Here is a 14,256-nt window from a genome sequence, read left to right as displayed (position 1 = left end):
CTCCTGTACACCCATTTTCACGTAAACTAACTCAAATGAGAAATCAATATATTGACTTCTGACCAGTCATAGGTAGCCACACAGTGACTAGATGTGATCTTTCCTGTGAAGTCTCTCCAACAGACTCCTTTTTACTATATACAGAAACCTCTATATATCTTTTTGTTGAGATACATACATTCATTATAAAAGCAAATCACCATGAAAAGCTGGACATGGAAGTACTTTCAGCATGCTTGAAACTCATCTCCTAACAGCACTCTAGGATTCCTCAGTACCTTGTTCGTGAAGTGCCAGGCCGGTTTTGATATACTTGATGGTTTACTACTGAAAAAGAGAACTGGAGAGAAAAGCAACCAACACTCTATTGCTGAGATCTCAGCAGTAGAACGGCACCTGCTGTGGCTCTTGGATTTTAGGGGTAGCAGATGGAGCAGTGGTCGCTATGTCTGTCAGACCCTCTTTAAAAAAAATCCTGCCAGCAAAGTGCCCTCTTAAGTTAACACTATAAAGGGCAACTGCTGCTGTTGAAAATGTTGTGGATGATACACTGGCAATACATGCAAATTCTTTTTTTTCATTTCTGGGGCCTATGGCCCAGCAAAAGCATATTTGTCTTAGTCAAGAATAGTAGCAGTTGACGTGAAGTACCTTGGAAAATGTCAGTCTCCTTAAAGACCAAGATCCAAGAGGAAAATTAAGCTACTATTATAGGGCTGAATTCACAATTATTCTTTAAAAGATACACATACACATGCACACACACATCTATAACAAGACAATGTTTATATGAAAATCCAAGAATGTGTCTGTTTTGGAACTTTAAAGAAAACAAGGGAAACCAAGACTGTCTGGGTGTGGAAAATACTTGGCTGTCCTAGGCAGACAAGCACAAGCAGCTGAGACAGTTGGATCTCTCATCTGTGCAAAAGAGGGAGTACTGCTGTATTCCCAGGATACTGAGTTAGTTGGTAAAATGTTAAATGATTAACAATTATGAGGCTACGGTCCTGATCTTTTTAGTACGTCAGACCCTATTGATGTGGTACTTGGAGAGCCTCTTGAAAAAACTGGAAGAGTGGGCTTCCCTGGTGGCGCAGTGGTTGAGAATCTGCCTGCGAATGCAGGGGACACGGGTTCGAGCCCTGGTCTGGGAAGATCCCATATGCCGCGGAGCAACTGGGCCCGTGAGCCACAACTACTGAGCCTGCGCGTCTGGAGCCTGTGCTCCGCAACAAGAGAGGCCGCGATACTGAGAGGCCCGCGCACCGCGATGAAGAGTGGCCCCCGCTTGCCGCAACTAGAGAAAGCCCTAGCACAGAAACGAAGACCCCACATAGCAACCAATCAATTAAATAAATAAATCTTTAAAAAAAAAAAAAAAAAAAAAAAAAACTGGAAGAGTTATACACCATCAACTCTAAAGTGTTAATCTGCTATAAAATGAAGAACCAATCATCTGCCTTCTGAGAGTTACCAACAGTTTATTATGAAATATAGTTCTTACAGCCCCCAACTGTCAGGTCAGGTAGTTCTGAAAAGGTCACTGATACTGACTCTTGATACAGAAGGAAGGGAAATACTGATGAGCTACTTGGCCTACCAGGCTAAGCATACCAGAAAAATCTGGATTTGAGAAGTATAACACAATAGCACTTCAAATTAAGTCTGTTACAACTGGCTTAATGGGGGGGTAGATATATATAAGAAGAAAAGAAAGACTAATCTGTGTTTTATGACTTTCCAAGTTAAGTATCGCAAGCACACATATGACTAAGGCTGTGATTCTCCAGTTATCATGGAATATAATTTTATTAAAAGACATAAAAAGTCAAAACAAAACAAGACAAGAAACCTGTCATGTGGCAATTCTGAGATGATAGAGAGCATGGCAAAAACAAAATAAAAGTCCATCAGTTCCAGAAAGTCTGAGACTTACTAGGTATAAGTGATTATAGAAATAGTTTGGAGACAACAAGGAACATCCAAAGAGCAAGACAGAAGGCAAACCTCAGTGAAGACCCCCTCCCTCTTTTTAACCCCTGTAGCTTTAGAGACTGCATTTCAAATTAAGCTACATGCAAACAGGGCCCTTCACTGATCTGGTTGCCATTTTCTTCCTGTACCTGATAAAGTGACTGCAACATAAGAAACTTAACTATTTTAAGGAGTCAAAAGAAAAATGGAGGGAATAGTTGTTCTTTCTCAAGTTTCTTTTTTTCCCTCAACTGTTGTTTCATATTCACTTCTATGTAGTTTAGAAAATAAAGATGACTCTGAAGTCACTCTCTCATATAACAATCACAACTACTTCATTAAAGTCAGAGAAACACCAGAGTTATCATATGCTTAGTTTAACACTCACCACAGCTGGACAGCACAGCATGGCTGTAACAACTGAGAAGCTGTAAGTGTTGGTAAAGAGAATTGTCTCCTTTCATCTTTAGAGGGACAGTTTCAAATTTTCATTTTAAACTCCAGCTGTAAAGTTTCCCAAACTTCTAAAACTTACACAGTACCAAAAGTTTGGATCCTGGGATTCTGCATCTATGTCATTAAATGTCTCACTTCAGTTTCTCTATGATCTGAATATAAGGACTTAAACAATATTAGGTGTTTAATTTTAAACAATGTGTGACATTTATCTTCTTTGGGGAAGGTGCTGGGACAGCTATATGCAGTTCCTATCAATCTCATCTGTTGTAAATTTGAATTCCTGGTATGCCTGAAACATGACAGTAGAGAAGCACTGTGAAAAATTATTTATGAAACTCTTTCAGTGAGCACTTATCTCTTAGGGAAGGTTATGAATGAGAGTAAGAGAGCCTGAGGAGAAACAGCTAAGCCCTACCCTACTTTTTTTTTTTTTTTTTTTTTTTTTTTTGGCCACGCCATGCGGCATGCAGGATCTTAGTTCCCCAACCAGGGATTGAACCCGTGCCCACTGCATTGGGAGCGCAGAGTCTTAACCACTGGACTGCCAGGGAAGTCCCGGCCTACCCTACTTCTGTGTGTTACCACTCTATTTCCAGAAAGAACCCAGGCCAGATTAGGATGACGCCAAAGAACCAGTGCCTGTGCATGCTTTCCTTATCTCTCTCTCTAATAACATACCTGTCACTTAATTATGTGAGGCCAGTTTCTTCTTAAACAAATGGAAAGCATTTAGTTTACAGACACAAAACTATTTTACAACTGATGGAATGATTTCCAGAAGAATAAAAAACCTACCTGTTCCAAGTACCTCGAAAGGTAAAATCTCTAGCAACTGTTGCCCAGTTTTTCAAGAGGTGTACAGGAACAAAAATGTCCTTTTACAGGAAGAAAGGCTGCAGACCCAGAGACTGTTTTAAACTGGAGTTACTATGCAAAAGCAGAAGGAAAAAGAGCTAGCCCCACCAAAACAAATTTTCTCCAAGTAAAGGTGAAAGGCAGGCTCTTTGGGGTTCTGATTTGACATTCTCGCGATTTTATATCAAACCCTTACAATCTCCCATTAACCCAAGAAACTGTCTAGTGAGTGAGTAGATATTTCAAGAGGCTTTCTGAAATATAAAATGGTTATTTTGCAGCAAGATGGTATTTAAAACATTTCAACAGTACTCTAACAACTTTCAATATTTAAAAACACTATAAAGAACCCATGGAAAGCCAGACCATTTCCAGTGTTTTCACCATTAAGTAAACAAGGTCTTGGATTAATTCTTTTAAATAAACAAAACTTTTAATAAGCTATACTTTCTAAACAAACGTTACTCATTTTAAAAATTCATGGCTAGGTTTCAAAAGCATTTTTGACCAGTAACACAGATTTTAGTAATTCAGATAAGAAATATGATGAATAAAAGCTGACCTAAAGAGATTGTCTTAATATTTTTAAAAGCAGACAACACTAAGAAAGGTGAGAAAGAAATTAGACAACGTAAAGATAATCAAACTCGGAACAAGAATTTCAAGAAAAATAGAAAAATGGCTGTTTTCCTGTACTACCATGTGCCTCTCAAACTAACAATGCACCACACTGTTATAACCAAAAGAGAAAAGAAGCTAATGAAAATTTACAAAGCCACTGATGTCCCCAGTCATCTACAACACTGGGTCAATCCAGATTATGTGCTTTTGCTCAGTGACACACCAAACCTTCATCCAAGGTAAAGTTACTTCCAAATTAGCCAGAAAAACTAAGAATAATAATTTGGTACATTAATTATTATATAAAAGGCTAGCTTGGCCAGTCTCTCCCCATCATAAAAGAACTGAAGTATAAAGAACTGAAAAGTAAACAGGGTCCAATAAAAGGTCACTTTTATAGGTTTGAGCCCCCAGAGTTTTATATCATTTCACATCAGATTACCTTACTAGACATGGTTCCCCGACACCAACAAACTTTTAGCTAAATATTCCTTTTGTCTAATTTTCCATCTCTTAGAATTTCTTTTGTAAATCCTCATTAATAAGGAAGTTAAAGCATCCTCACCTAGTCAGCATAAATTGTTACTGGATGAGACAAGAAATATTAAACTCACTCAAATTAAAAAAGTCATTAGAAAAGAATTTAACAAGTAAAAGGTGATAATAAACAGTTCCTAGATACATATTCAGATACTATTTTCAAAGAACTATGGTTAACTTATGTTAAATTTTTCTTAAGTCAGCAGTACGTCAAAACAATGTTTTTTAAAAAAAGCAATTTCTCAATCTTTCCATCTTTTCTATTCTGAGCAAATCCCTACGCTTCTTAACCAATTTTTCCAAGTGATGTTAACATCTCAAATAGATAGCTCAATGAAAATTTCAGATACAATCATCCTTGTGGTTGCAAAGAAATGAGCTTTCAAAAGAGCAGATGCTCACAACTCTAACTACCTTGTTCCATTCAAGGATGCACCTCCTCTAGCTTGCTGGAAATAACTGGAAGATTAATTAGAGCAGAAATAAAATAATGGAGTAGAACTGTACAGGTGGAGAAAATACCACCACCACACACAGGCCTAGTTCCTGGTATCAAAAGAATATTGAATTGTGTTTAAATGTCATCAAGACCTAAATTCTTCCTAATCTAGGGAGTATTTTATTGGTGTTTGGGTCATCATACCAGTACAAGAAAATTCTACATCATGTATAAGGAAAAGCTCAGAGTTACACAATCACATAATTTAAGCTAAAACACTTCCTTATTTCTTTTAACTACTAAGAAAAAGAAAACTGGGCAAGGAAGATTGCTCGTTATACATTTACCAGAATTTTGGATTCGCCATGTTTTTATAAATTGAGTATCAGGAGGTATCGACTCCCCTTCTCCTATGGTGACATCTTCAACAAAGGACATAGAGGGCACACTGATGTTTGGGCTCTCAAAGTCATAATAGGCGCCAATTGCTGCTTGTAGGTTCCTACAAAAAAAGAGAAAAGGCAAAAGACTTCAGTCCTCTCCAGAGCATATTATCCTAATTGTCAAACAAAAGGAACCTATAGACCCATATATAGAAAGTATATAGATGGCTCCTGGTATGTTAATCTTCAGAGTCGTTGATTCTGGCTGAGGAACAACAGGAAAAACGCCAGGACCAAAAACTTGTGCATCACTTTCTTCCCAAGGTACCCACATAGAAAGTAACAAACATTATTAGCACCATCAGCAACAATGTGAGGAAATCCCTCTCTTACCCACAAGGACAGCAAGTATGGGTAAGGAAGTCAATTAAGAGAGCTCCTCTGTAGCTGTGACTAAAATCCAAAGAAGCTCCATTAAAAAAAAAAAATCCAATTATTTATTTTTTTAAAAAAGCAATACATGCACATGATTCAAAGTTTCATACAATGAAAAATACCCATCTTATCTCTTCCTTCCTACACACACACACACACACATACACACACACAGGTAATCATTTGTTCATATTACTTTCTTAAATACCCTTCCAGAACTTCCTTATGCACATACAAGCAAATGATATACATTCTTATTTCCCCCCTTCTTACACAATTGGTAGCATATTACACACTGCCCTTTGCTTTATTCCCTTAACACTGTATCATGAAGACATTTCTAAGTCAGTACACAATGAATATCCTCATTGTTTTTTACAGCTGTATCCACTGTATAGATATATCATTATTTAGGTAACCAATCCACTTTTGAGTTTGCTTCCTATCTTTAATTCTTCCATATATAAGCTTAAGCACACATAGTTTAACATACAAGTGCATCTGTAGGATAAAGTCCTACAAGTGACACCGTTGGGTCAAAGGGCATATATTTGTGGCTTTAATCAATATATCTAAACTTCCCTCAATAAAAAAGTTACATACTTAATGAATGCTCCCACCAAAAATGTATGAGAGTGTCTACTTCCCCACTTGCTCATCAACGGTGTTTCTCCAACATTTTGGATTTTTGTCGATCTGATAGGTAAAAAATAAGATCTTGGTGAGGTCTTAACACCATTTTGTAAATAGTGGTGTTCTTTATTTTGTTTTTTAAGATTTATTTATTTATTTTATTTATTTTTGGCTGCATCAGGTCTTAGTTGCAGCACACAGGATCTTCATTGAGGCATGCGGGATCTTTCGTTGTGGCGCGTGGGCTCTTCGTTGTGGTGCGCTGGCTTCTCTCTAGTTGTGGCGTGTGGGTTTTCTCTTCTCTAGTTATGGCGCGCAGGCTCCAGGGCGCATGGGCTCTGTAGTTGTGGCGCGCGGGTTCCAGAGCACGCGGGCTCTAGTTGAGGCGTACAAGTGCCGTAGTTGTGGCGCACAGGCTTAGTTGCCCCGTGGCATGTGGGATCTTAGCTCCCTGATCAGGGATCGAAGCCACGTCCCCTGCATTGTAAGGTGGATTCTTTACCACTGGACCACCAGGGAAGTCCCTGGTGTTCTTTTCAATTACTTATAAACCCCCTTATGTCAGAAGGAACTACCAAGCACACAAACCAGAGTCCCTAACTGAACAGAATCACATGACAGACAGCTTGGTTCTTCAGTGCCAGAGACCAAAGGCCGCTAAGGGGTTTAAGTTAGCTGTGTTCATTAAAGATCAAAGAAATTGTCGGTAATTACATTAACCATTTCTCTTATGGTCTTCCTCAAACTAGTGACACCATCTCCAGTCCCCACAGAATAACAACACAAATAGCATTTTTCTACACATAACCCAACCATAAGCCAATGGATCCAGTGGGTTGTTTTTAATTATGTATAAACATAGCATGAAATAAGCTCTGACAGTACACAACTGTTCAACAGACATGCTATTAACAGCAAATACTTTTCTGCTGGGGGCCTGCCTGCTCTTCCAGGTGTTTGCAGCTGCCAGAAAGTAAGGCTATATTTAAAGCAGCTACCTCAGGTCAAGCCTCACGCAATGGCGGCCTGCAGTATTACTGAGTCATGACTGGAATTACACCACCACCAACTGCTGGCTCGTCATGTGTGTGCTAGATAAAATTTACATGGAGCAGAGCTGGGCCAGGGTCCAAACTGTGCCTGTTTACTTGACCATTCAGTATGAAAGCTTAGACTTCAGTTTTTCCGGCAACTTCCTTATCTAGCTGACACTGATCTCAAGTGAAGAATATGTGACTGGTAAAACCTGGGGATGCCCAGACCATACCACCCGCAAACAGACTTAGGAGTACATCTGGAATCAGCCTTACACTTAGGGATCAGAGATAAAACAAGGGAGAGAGAAATAAGCCTAGGTTGCATTTTGTTCTTCTGAAACTTTTTATAAAAACCAAGTGTCCACTTTTTTATAAAGATAATTTTTCTGCCGAAGGTCTCAGGCAAACAGCCTGAATTGTCTTCTGTTCACTTGGCTGTAAAATATGCTTGGGAGGGAAGAGACTATTTGTGCACTCAGGACAATTGCCAATGCTCATCCTCAGCCTGTGTCATATTTCGCCACTTGGCTCTGCCTGATATCAAACAGGACTTCGAGACCAGCACAGCAGAAACACTAGCAAGTGGAAAAGTCCAGCTACCCTACTTAGGCAGATCCATCCCCCCCACCAAATCTCCTTTCACACATTCCAACTCATCCCACAGCCAAGCCAACAAAACTGCTTACTTGTACCTGTATTATACAGAAAATTCAACCAGAGAAAGATTAAGGAATACTTTTAAAGCCCAAAGTGAAACTGAAAGTAGTGAACTGGACTCCTGGCAGGAAGAAGAAGTGAAGGATGACAAAGCACAATCATTTCCCAAGTACAAGGCAGAGAGAAGACATTAGCCTGGTGGTGCTCTAACCCATCAGGCAGGTACACAGCTCCTCAGCGCTTGGACCATTTAGATCACTGCCTCACAGGGCCAAGGAACGGCAGGAAGAGACTAAACAGCTCCTATTCAGTGTGGGAACAAGCAGACATGATAGCATGTATTCCTGTTCAAAACAACATACTCAACTATTATTAGCCAATAAAAAACTCTACATGAAACAGAGCTGGCTGAGCAGATGGGAAAGGGAGGACACTGACTCAGTATTCAGCCCAGCCTGAAAGTTTAAACTTCCAGGTTCCTTCAGTGTTTTTGCTCAAGAAAAGTTTTTACTCTGATTTTAATAGTTAAAAGTGCCCTAAAGAACAAAGGGAGGCAGTGTTAATGGGGGGGAAAAAGGCACAGGCAAAGATGGATGATAGTGATGGTTACAAAACATTGTGAATATACTTTATGCCACAGAACTGCGCACTTAAAAATGGTTAAAATGGTAAAATTTTATTTTACTTTATTTTTTACTAACGTATAGTTGATTTACAATGTTATGTTAGTTTCTGATGTACAGCAAAGTGATTCAGATATATATATATATAATTTATCATATTCTTTTCCATTATGGTTTATTATGGGATATTGAATATAGTTCCCTGTGCTATACAGTAGGACCTTGCTGTTTATCATGTGGTTTGTATCTGCTAATCCCAAACTCCTAATTTATCCCTCCCCCACCCCCTTTCCCCTTTGGTAACCGTAAGTTTGTTTTCTATGTCTGTGAGTCTGTTTCTGTTTTGTAAATAAATTCATTTGGATCATATGTTAGATTCCACATATCGGTGATATCACATGGTATTTGCCTTTCTGATTTACTTCATTCACTTAGTATGATAATCTCTAGGTCCATGCATGTTGCTGCAAATGGCATTATTTCACTCTTTTTTTATGGCTGAGTAGTATTCCATTGTATATATTTACCACATCTTCATTATCCATTCATCTGTTGATGGACATTTAGGTTGCTTCCATGTCTTGGCTATTGTGAATAGTGCTGCTATGAACATGGAGGTGTATGTACCTTTTCGAATTAGAGTTTTCTCCTGATATATGCACAGAAGTGGAATTGCTGGATCATATGGCAACTCTATTTTTAGTTTTTTAAGGAACCTCCAAACTGTTTTCCATAGTGGCTGCACCAATTTACATTTCCACCAACAGTGTAGGAGGGTTCCCTTTTCTCCACACCCTATCCAGCATTTGTTATTTGTAGACTTTTTAATGATGGCCATTCTGACCAGTGTGAGGTGATAACGCATTGCAGTTTTGATTTTCATTTCTCTAATAATTAGCGATATTGAACATCTTTTCATGTGCCTGTTGGCCATCTGTATGTCTTCTTTGAAGAAATGTCTATTTAGGTCACCTGCCCATTTTTTCATTGGGTTGTTTGTTTCTTTGTCATTGAGTTGTATGAGCTGTTAGTATATTTTGGAAATTAAGCCCTTGTCAGTTGCATTGTTTGCAAATATTTTCTCCCAGTCCATAGGTTGTCTTTTCGTTTTGCTTATGGTTTTCTTGCTGTGCAAAAGCTTTTAAGTTTTTGATTAGGTCCCATTTGATTATAAAATGGTAAAATTTTAAAAGGCTTTGTTTGGAGGCAGCTCCTAACCCCTGGCTGTGGGGCTTTGAACAAGTGGTTAAGCATCTGTGTCAGTTTACTCATGTGCAAAACTGAGTTTTTTTATTGTAAGGATGCTTATATTTTTTATTACAAAGTTGGGTGTTATAAAGTTGGCTGTGAAGACTGCATGAGGCAATGTGTGTAAATGCCAATGCCCTAGGTTGGCAGTCATTCATTCAACAAATATTTAATTAATGAGCATTTATCCATGTGCTAGGCACTCGGCCTGGGTCTACGGATAGAACAGACAGCAAAAGAGACAAGGGCCCTATCCGTTACAAAGCCTAGCAGACTGCAGCAAACCAGGGACACTCAAAGAAGGGTAACTGCAACTACCTCTCACACTGAGGCTTATCAGCCCAAGGCAGCTTTTCCATCTTGGGGTAAAAAAAAAAAAATGGGCTTGGTGCACAATACAGTTTCAACTGCACTGATAATCAGGTTAACCTGATTTGGAGTAGAAGAATCTGGTGATGCTGATATGTGTTTCCTGATGAAATGCACTTTTATAACTAAGAAGCAATATTGTCCAGCCTTCATTTTACAGATGAGGCCACAGATGCACTGACAGGTAAATAACTTGCCCCAGGCTAGACAATTATTAGTAGAACTCAGAACCACATCTATTCAAAGGCATAAAACTTTTACCTTACCCAGAATTTTCCAATTTTCTACTAATGCTCTGAACATCTGATTTTCTTAAGAACATATTAAGTACCATCATGAATTCTATAAATGAATTAATTTTAACTTCTCATTAAACTGAATTCCTAAAAGTGGTCAAATGCCTAATCTTGCATATATTCACAAACATAAAACATTTATTTTTGTACTATTTATACAAACCGAAGTCAGATTGACAGTCTTATGAAGAAAAATCATCTATATACTGAATATACAGTCAGGAACATCATCCTAAAAATACAGGGTAGAAGAAAACAGTTAAGAAAACTAGGAAATCAGAATTAAAGAGGGAATGCCGGAAGTCTAAGTATTAGCTCAGATTCTCAGCAAAATAAAATTAGACACCTTCTCTTTCCACTCTCTGAACAAGTAAGAAACTCAAAAGGATCCAAATTGTTTATAAGAAAAAAAACTATCCATCTAATTTGGACATAAATTAAAATGGGAAATCAGAATAATGAATCAATCTAGTTAAACATGAACAGTAGCATCTTCAGGCTTCAAGCAGTACCTATCCCGAACTTCAAGAAGTTTTCCTCACCTGTGGAGCACCAATGATACTGCTCCTAAGGCACAAGCTCATCAGGAATCAGAAAGACCTCACTATCTTGAATGACTGAAAAAACCTGATTAGAAAAAGGATCAGCAAAACAGATGTCAGTTCTTACCCGGGCTTTCCAACATCTACCCGGGCTTTCCAACATCAACTCAGCAGGCATGTAACATGGAAGACCAAAAAAACAGGCCAAAAAACGTGTACTTGTGATACTTGTGAATTTTAAGGCCTCAGAAGAAAGAGAATTTCATTAAAACAAAGATGAACACAGGTAGGGAACAGAAGTTGGGCTAAAGAAGACTTAAAATACTTTCAAACCTAAAAATTAACTAATAGATGATATTATTTAATACATGAAGACAGTAAGAAGAAAGAAAGAACTTGTGAAAGATTTCATTAAGAGGAGCAACAAAGTTCACACCAGTATTTACCCACTTCTCAGAGCCCTAGCAAGTCCAAGATTGTTTCTTCCTCTTCTTTTCCTGACTATTTACTGATCCATTAATTTTAATACTTTTTAGAACTGGTCCCTCTAACTAACATCAGCAGTTATACCTTCCCCAAAGAGAAAGTAAAAAACTAGCATTCTGCCATGAAAACCCAAGGTGGTGGCACTGTTCTAGATTTAAAGAGAGGGTCCAGGGGTTAGGCGCTTTCACTGCCGTGGCCCGGGTTCAATCGCTGGTCAGGGAATTAAGATCCCTCAAGCCTTGTTGAGCAACCCCCAAACACAAAAAAATTCAAAGAGACATAACAACCAAATGCAATATATGATCCTTGAGGTCCCTGAATGGATTCTGATTCTATAAAAAAAAAAAAAAGGGTTATAAATGATACATTTGGGAACAACTGAGCAAACTTACAATATGTACTGAATATTTTTTTAGTACTAAAGAATTTTTGTAAATTATCTTAGTGTCTTACTATGTAGTTATGTAAAGGAATGTCCTTTTTCTTAGAAGCATGCTGAAATATTTAAGGATGAAGGGTCGTGATGTCTACAACTTTCAAATGATTCAAAAAATTTTTATATAGAGAAAACAAATTACGGCAAAAATGTTAACCACTGTTCTTGAATTAGGTGGCAAGTATAAGGGTATATACTCTGATTCTTTTAAAATTTTCTGTAGGCTTGAATAGTTTATAAAAAAGGTAAATGAAAATAAAAACAAAAACAGAAGAAAGAAAAGGTATCTTTTTTCCCACCACTGGAAGATACAAAAAAAAATTAGGTGCAAAGAATTACTTCAGCCATCTAGGGAACATTAAGGAACCTATTGGGAACCTCAGGAGACCTAATGAGGATGAGGCTGACATGCTGACAATGACAGATCAGAAGGGAAATAAAACTGCTGTGTCCTTGATGATATAGTTGAACCACTAAATTAGGCAACCCCAGAGCCATCTTACATTGGGTATCGTTGTCATCTGAGAAAATACAATTGGCTCATTGTTTAAAAAGTGGGCAGGGGAAGGGGCAGACTTTGAGCCTACACCAATTTGACACTGGCATTACAGAGTTTAATTTCTGAGTGCCTTTGGCTGTGTCAAGATCAAACTATTTTTCCTCTTTTAAAAAAACTGAGGTGAAAGTCACATAACATACAATTAACTACATAATTTAAAGTATATAATTCAATGGTGTTTACTGCATTCACAATGTTGTGCAACCACCACCTCTACTTTCAAAACTTTTAAATCATCTCATACCCATTAAGAACACCACATATCCATTAAGTAATCATTCCTCATTATTCCCTCCCCCCCATCCCCTGGCAACTACAAATCTGTTTTCTTTCTCTATGAATTTGTCTATTTTGGATAATTTATATAAAAGGAATGACACCATATGCAACCTCTGTGTCTGGTTTCTTCCACTTAGCAGAATATTTTTGAGATTTATCCCAAATGGTAGCATGCTGATCAGTATTTCATTCCTTTATATGGCTAAGTAATATTCCATTATATGTACATACCACATTTTGACTATCCATTCATCTGCTGATGGGCATTTGGATTGTTTCTACCTTTTGACTATTAAGTAATACTGCTATAAACATTCATATACAAGTGTCTGTGTGGGTATATGTGTTCATTTCTTTAGATATATAGCTAGGAGTAGAACTTCTGGGTCACATGTAATTCCATGTCTAACTTTTCGAAAAGCCACAAACTGTTTTCCACATCAGCTGAATCATCTTACATTTCTACCAACAATGTACAAGTCAAGTGTTCCTATTTCTCGACATCCTCACCAACACTTATTTTTTCTTTTTTTTTTTTATTATAGCCATTGTAGTGGGTGTGAAGTGATATCTGACTGTGGTTTTGATTTCCATTTCCTTAATGACCAATGATCTTAAACAATTTTTCATGTACTTGGCTATCTGTATATCCTCTTTGGAGATAAGTCTATTCAAATCCTTTGTTCATTTTTGTGACTGAGTTACTTGTCTTCCTATTGTGCAGCTGTAAGAGTTCTTTATATATTCTGGATACTAGACCCTTATCAGATATATGATTTACAAATATTTTCTCCCATTATGTTGACTGTCTTTCCACTTCCTTGATAATGTCTTTTGATGCATAACAAGTTTTTAATTTTGTTGCAGTCTAATTTATCTAGTTTTTTTTGTTGTTGCTTTGACTCTGACATCAAATCTAAGAATCAGTAGCCCAATCCAAGATCATGAAGATTTATCCCCATGTTTCTTCTAATAGTTTTATTGTTTTACTTTTATTTAGGTCACTGATTTTCAGTTAATTTTTGTATAAAGAGTGAGGTAGGGGGTCTGACTTCATTCTTTTGCCCGTGGTTATCCAGTTGTACCAGCACCATGTGTCAAAGAAGATGAAATATTTTTAAGAGAAAAAGAAGTTGGACAGATTCTTGGGTACGAGTAGGATTCTGCCCTATGGGTGATTCTAGCTAGCCTTTGGGGACACTTCCATGGCAAGTGCAATAAACGGCAAAGCTCAGACATGGGAAACTGAGTGGGAGAACAAATTGAGACATGCACTGTACCTCACCATAACTCAAGTATGGTATGCTTATGCTCTGATCACCCTAAAAAATATATTTCCTATTCCCAAACACAGTTTCTAGGACTGAAAGAACCAACAACAT

General features: G+C 37.8%; 1 protein-coding gene across 3 annotated transcripts in view; it reads right to left on the bottom strand.

Moving 5' to 3' along the window:
- ILRUN (inflammation and lipid regulator with UBA-like and NBR1-like domains) overlaps positions 1 to 14,256 on the bottom strand; it is a 113,858-nt gene that overhangs the window by 68,277 nt on the left and 31,325 nt on the right. For all 3 annotated transcript variants that reach the window (XM_059938893.1, XM_059938895.1, XM_059938894.1), the window contains exon 2: positions 5,239 to 5,393. In XM_059938893.1, coding sequence (XP_059794876.1) covers positions 5,239 to 5,393 — 155 coding nt within the window. The remainder of the gene's footprint in view (positions 1 to 5,238; positions 5,394 to 14,256) is intronic.

Source organism: Balaenoptera ricei, chromosome 11, assembly GCF_028023285.1.
Source record: "Balaenoptera ricei isolate mBalRic1 chromosome 11, mBalRic1.hap2, whole genome shotgun sequence".
Lineage (NCBI taxonomy): Eukaryota > Metazoa > Chordata > Mammalia > Artiodactyla > Balaenopteridae > Balaenoptera > Balaenoptera ricei.
Note: the sequence above shows the minus strand (reverse complement) of the source record. Positions and strands in the feature narration are given on the sequence as shown.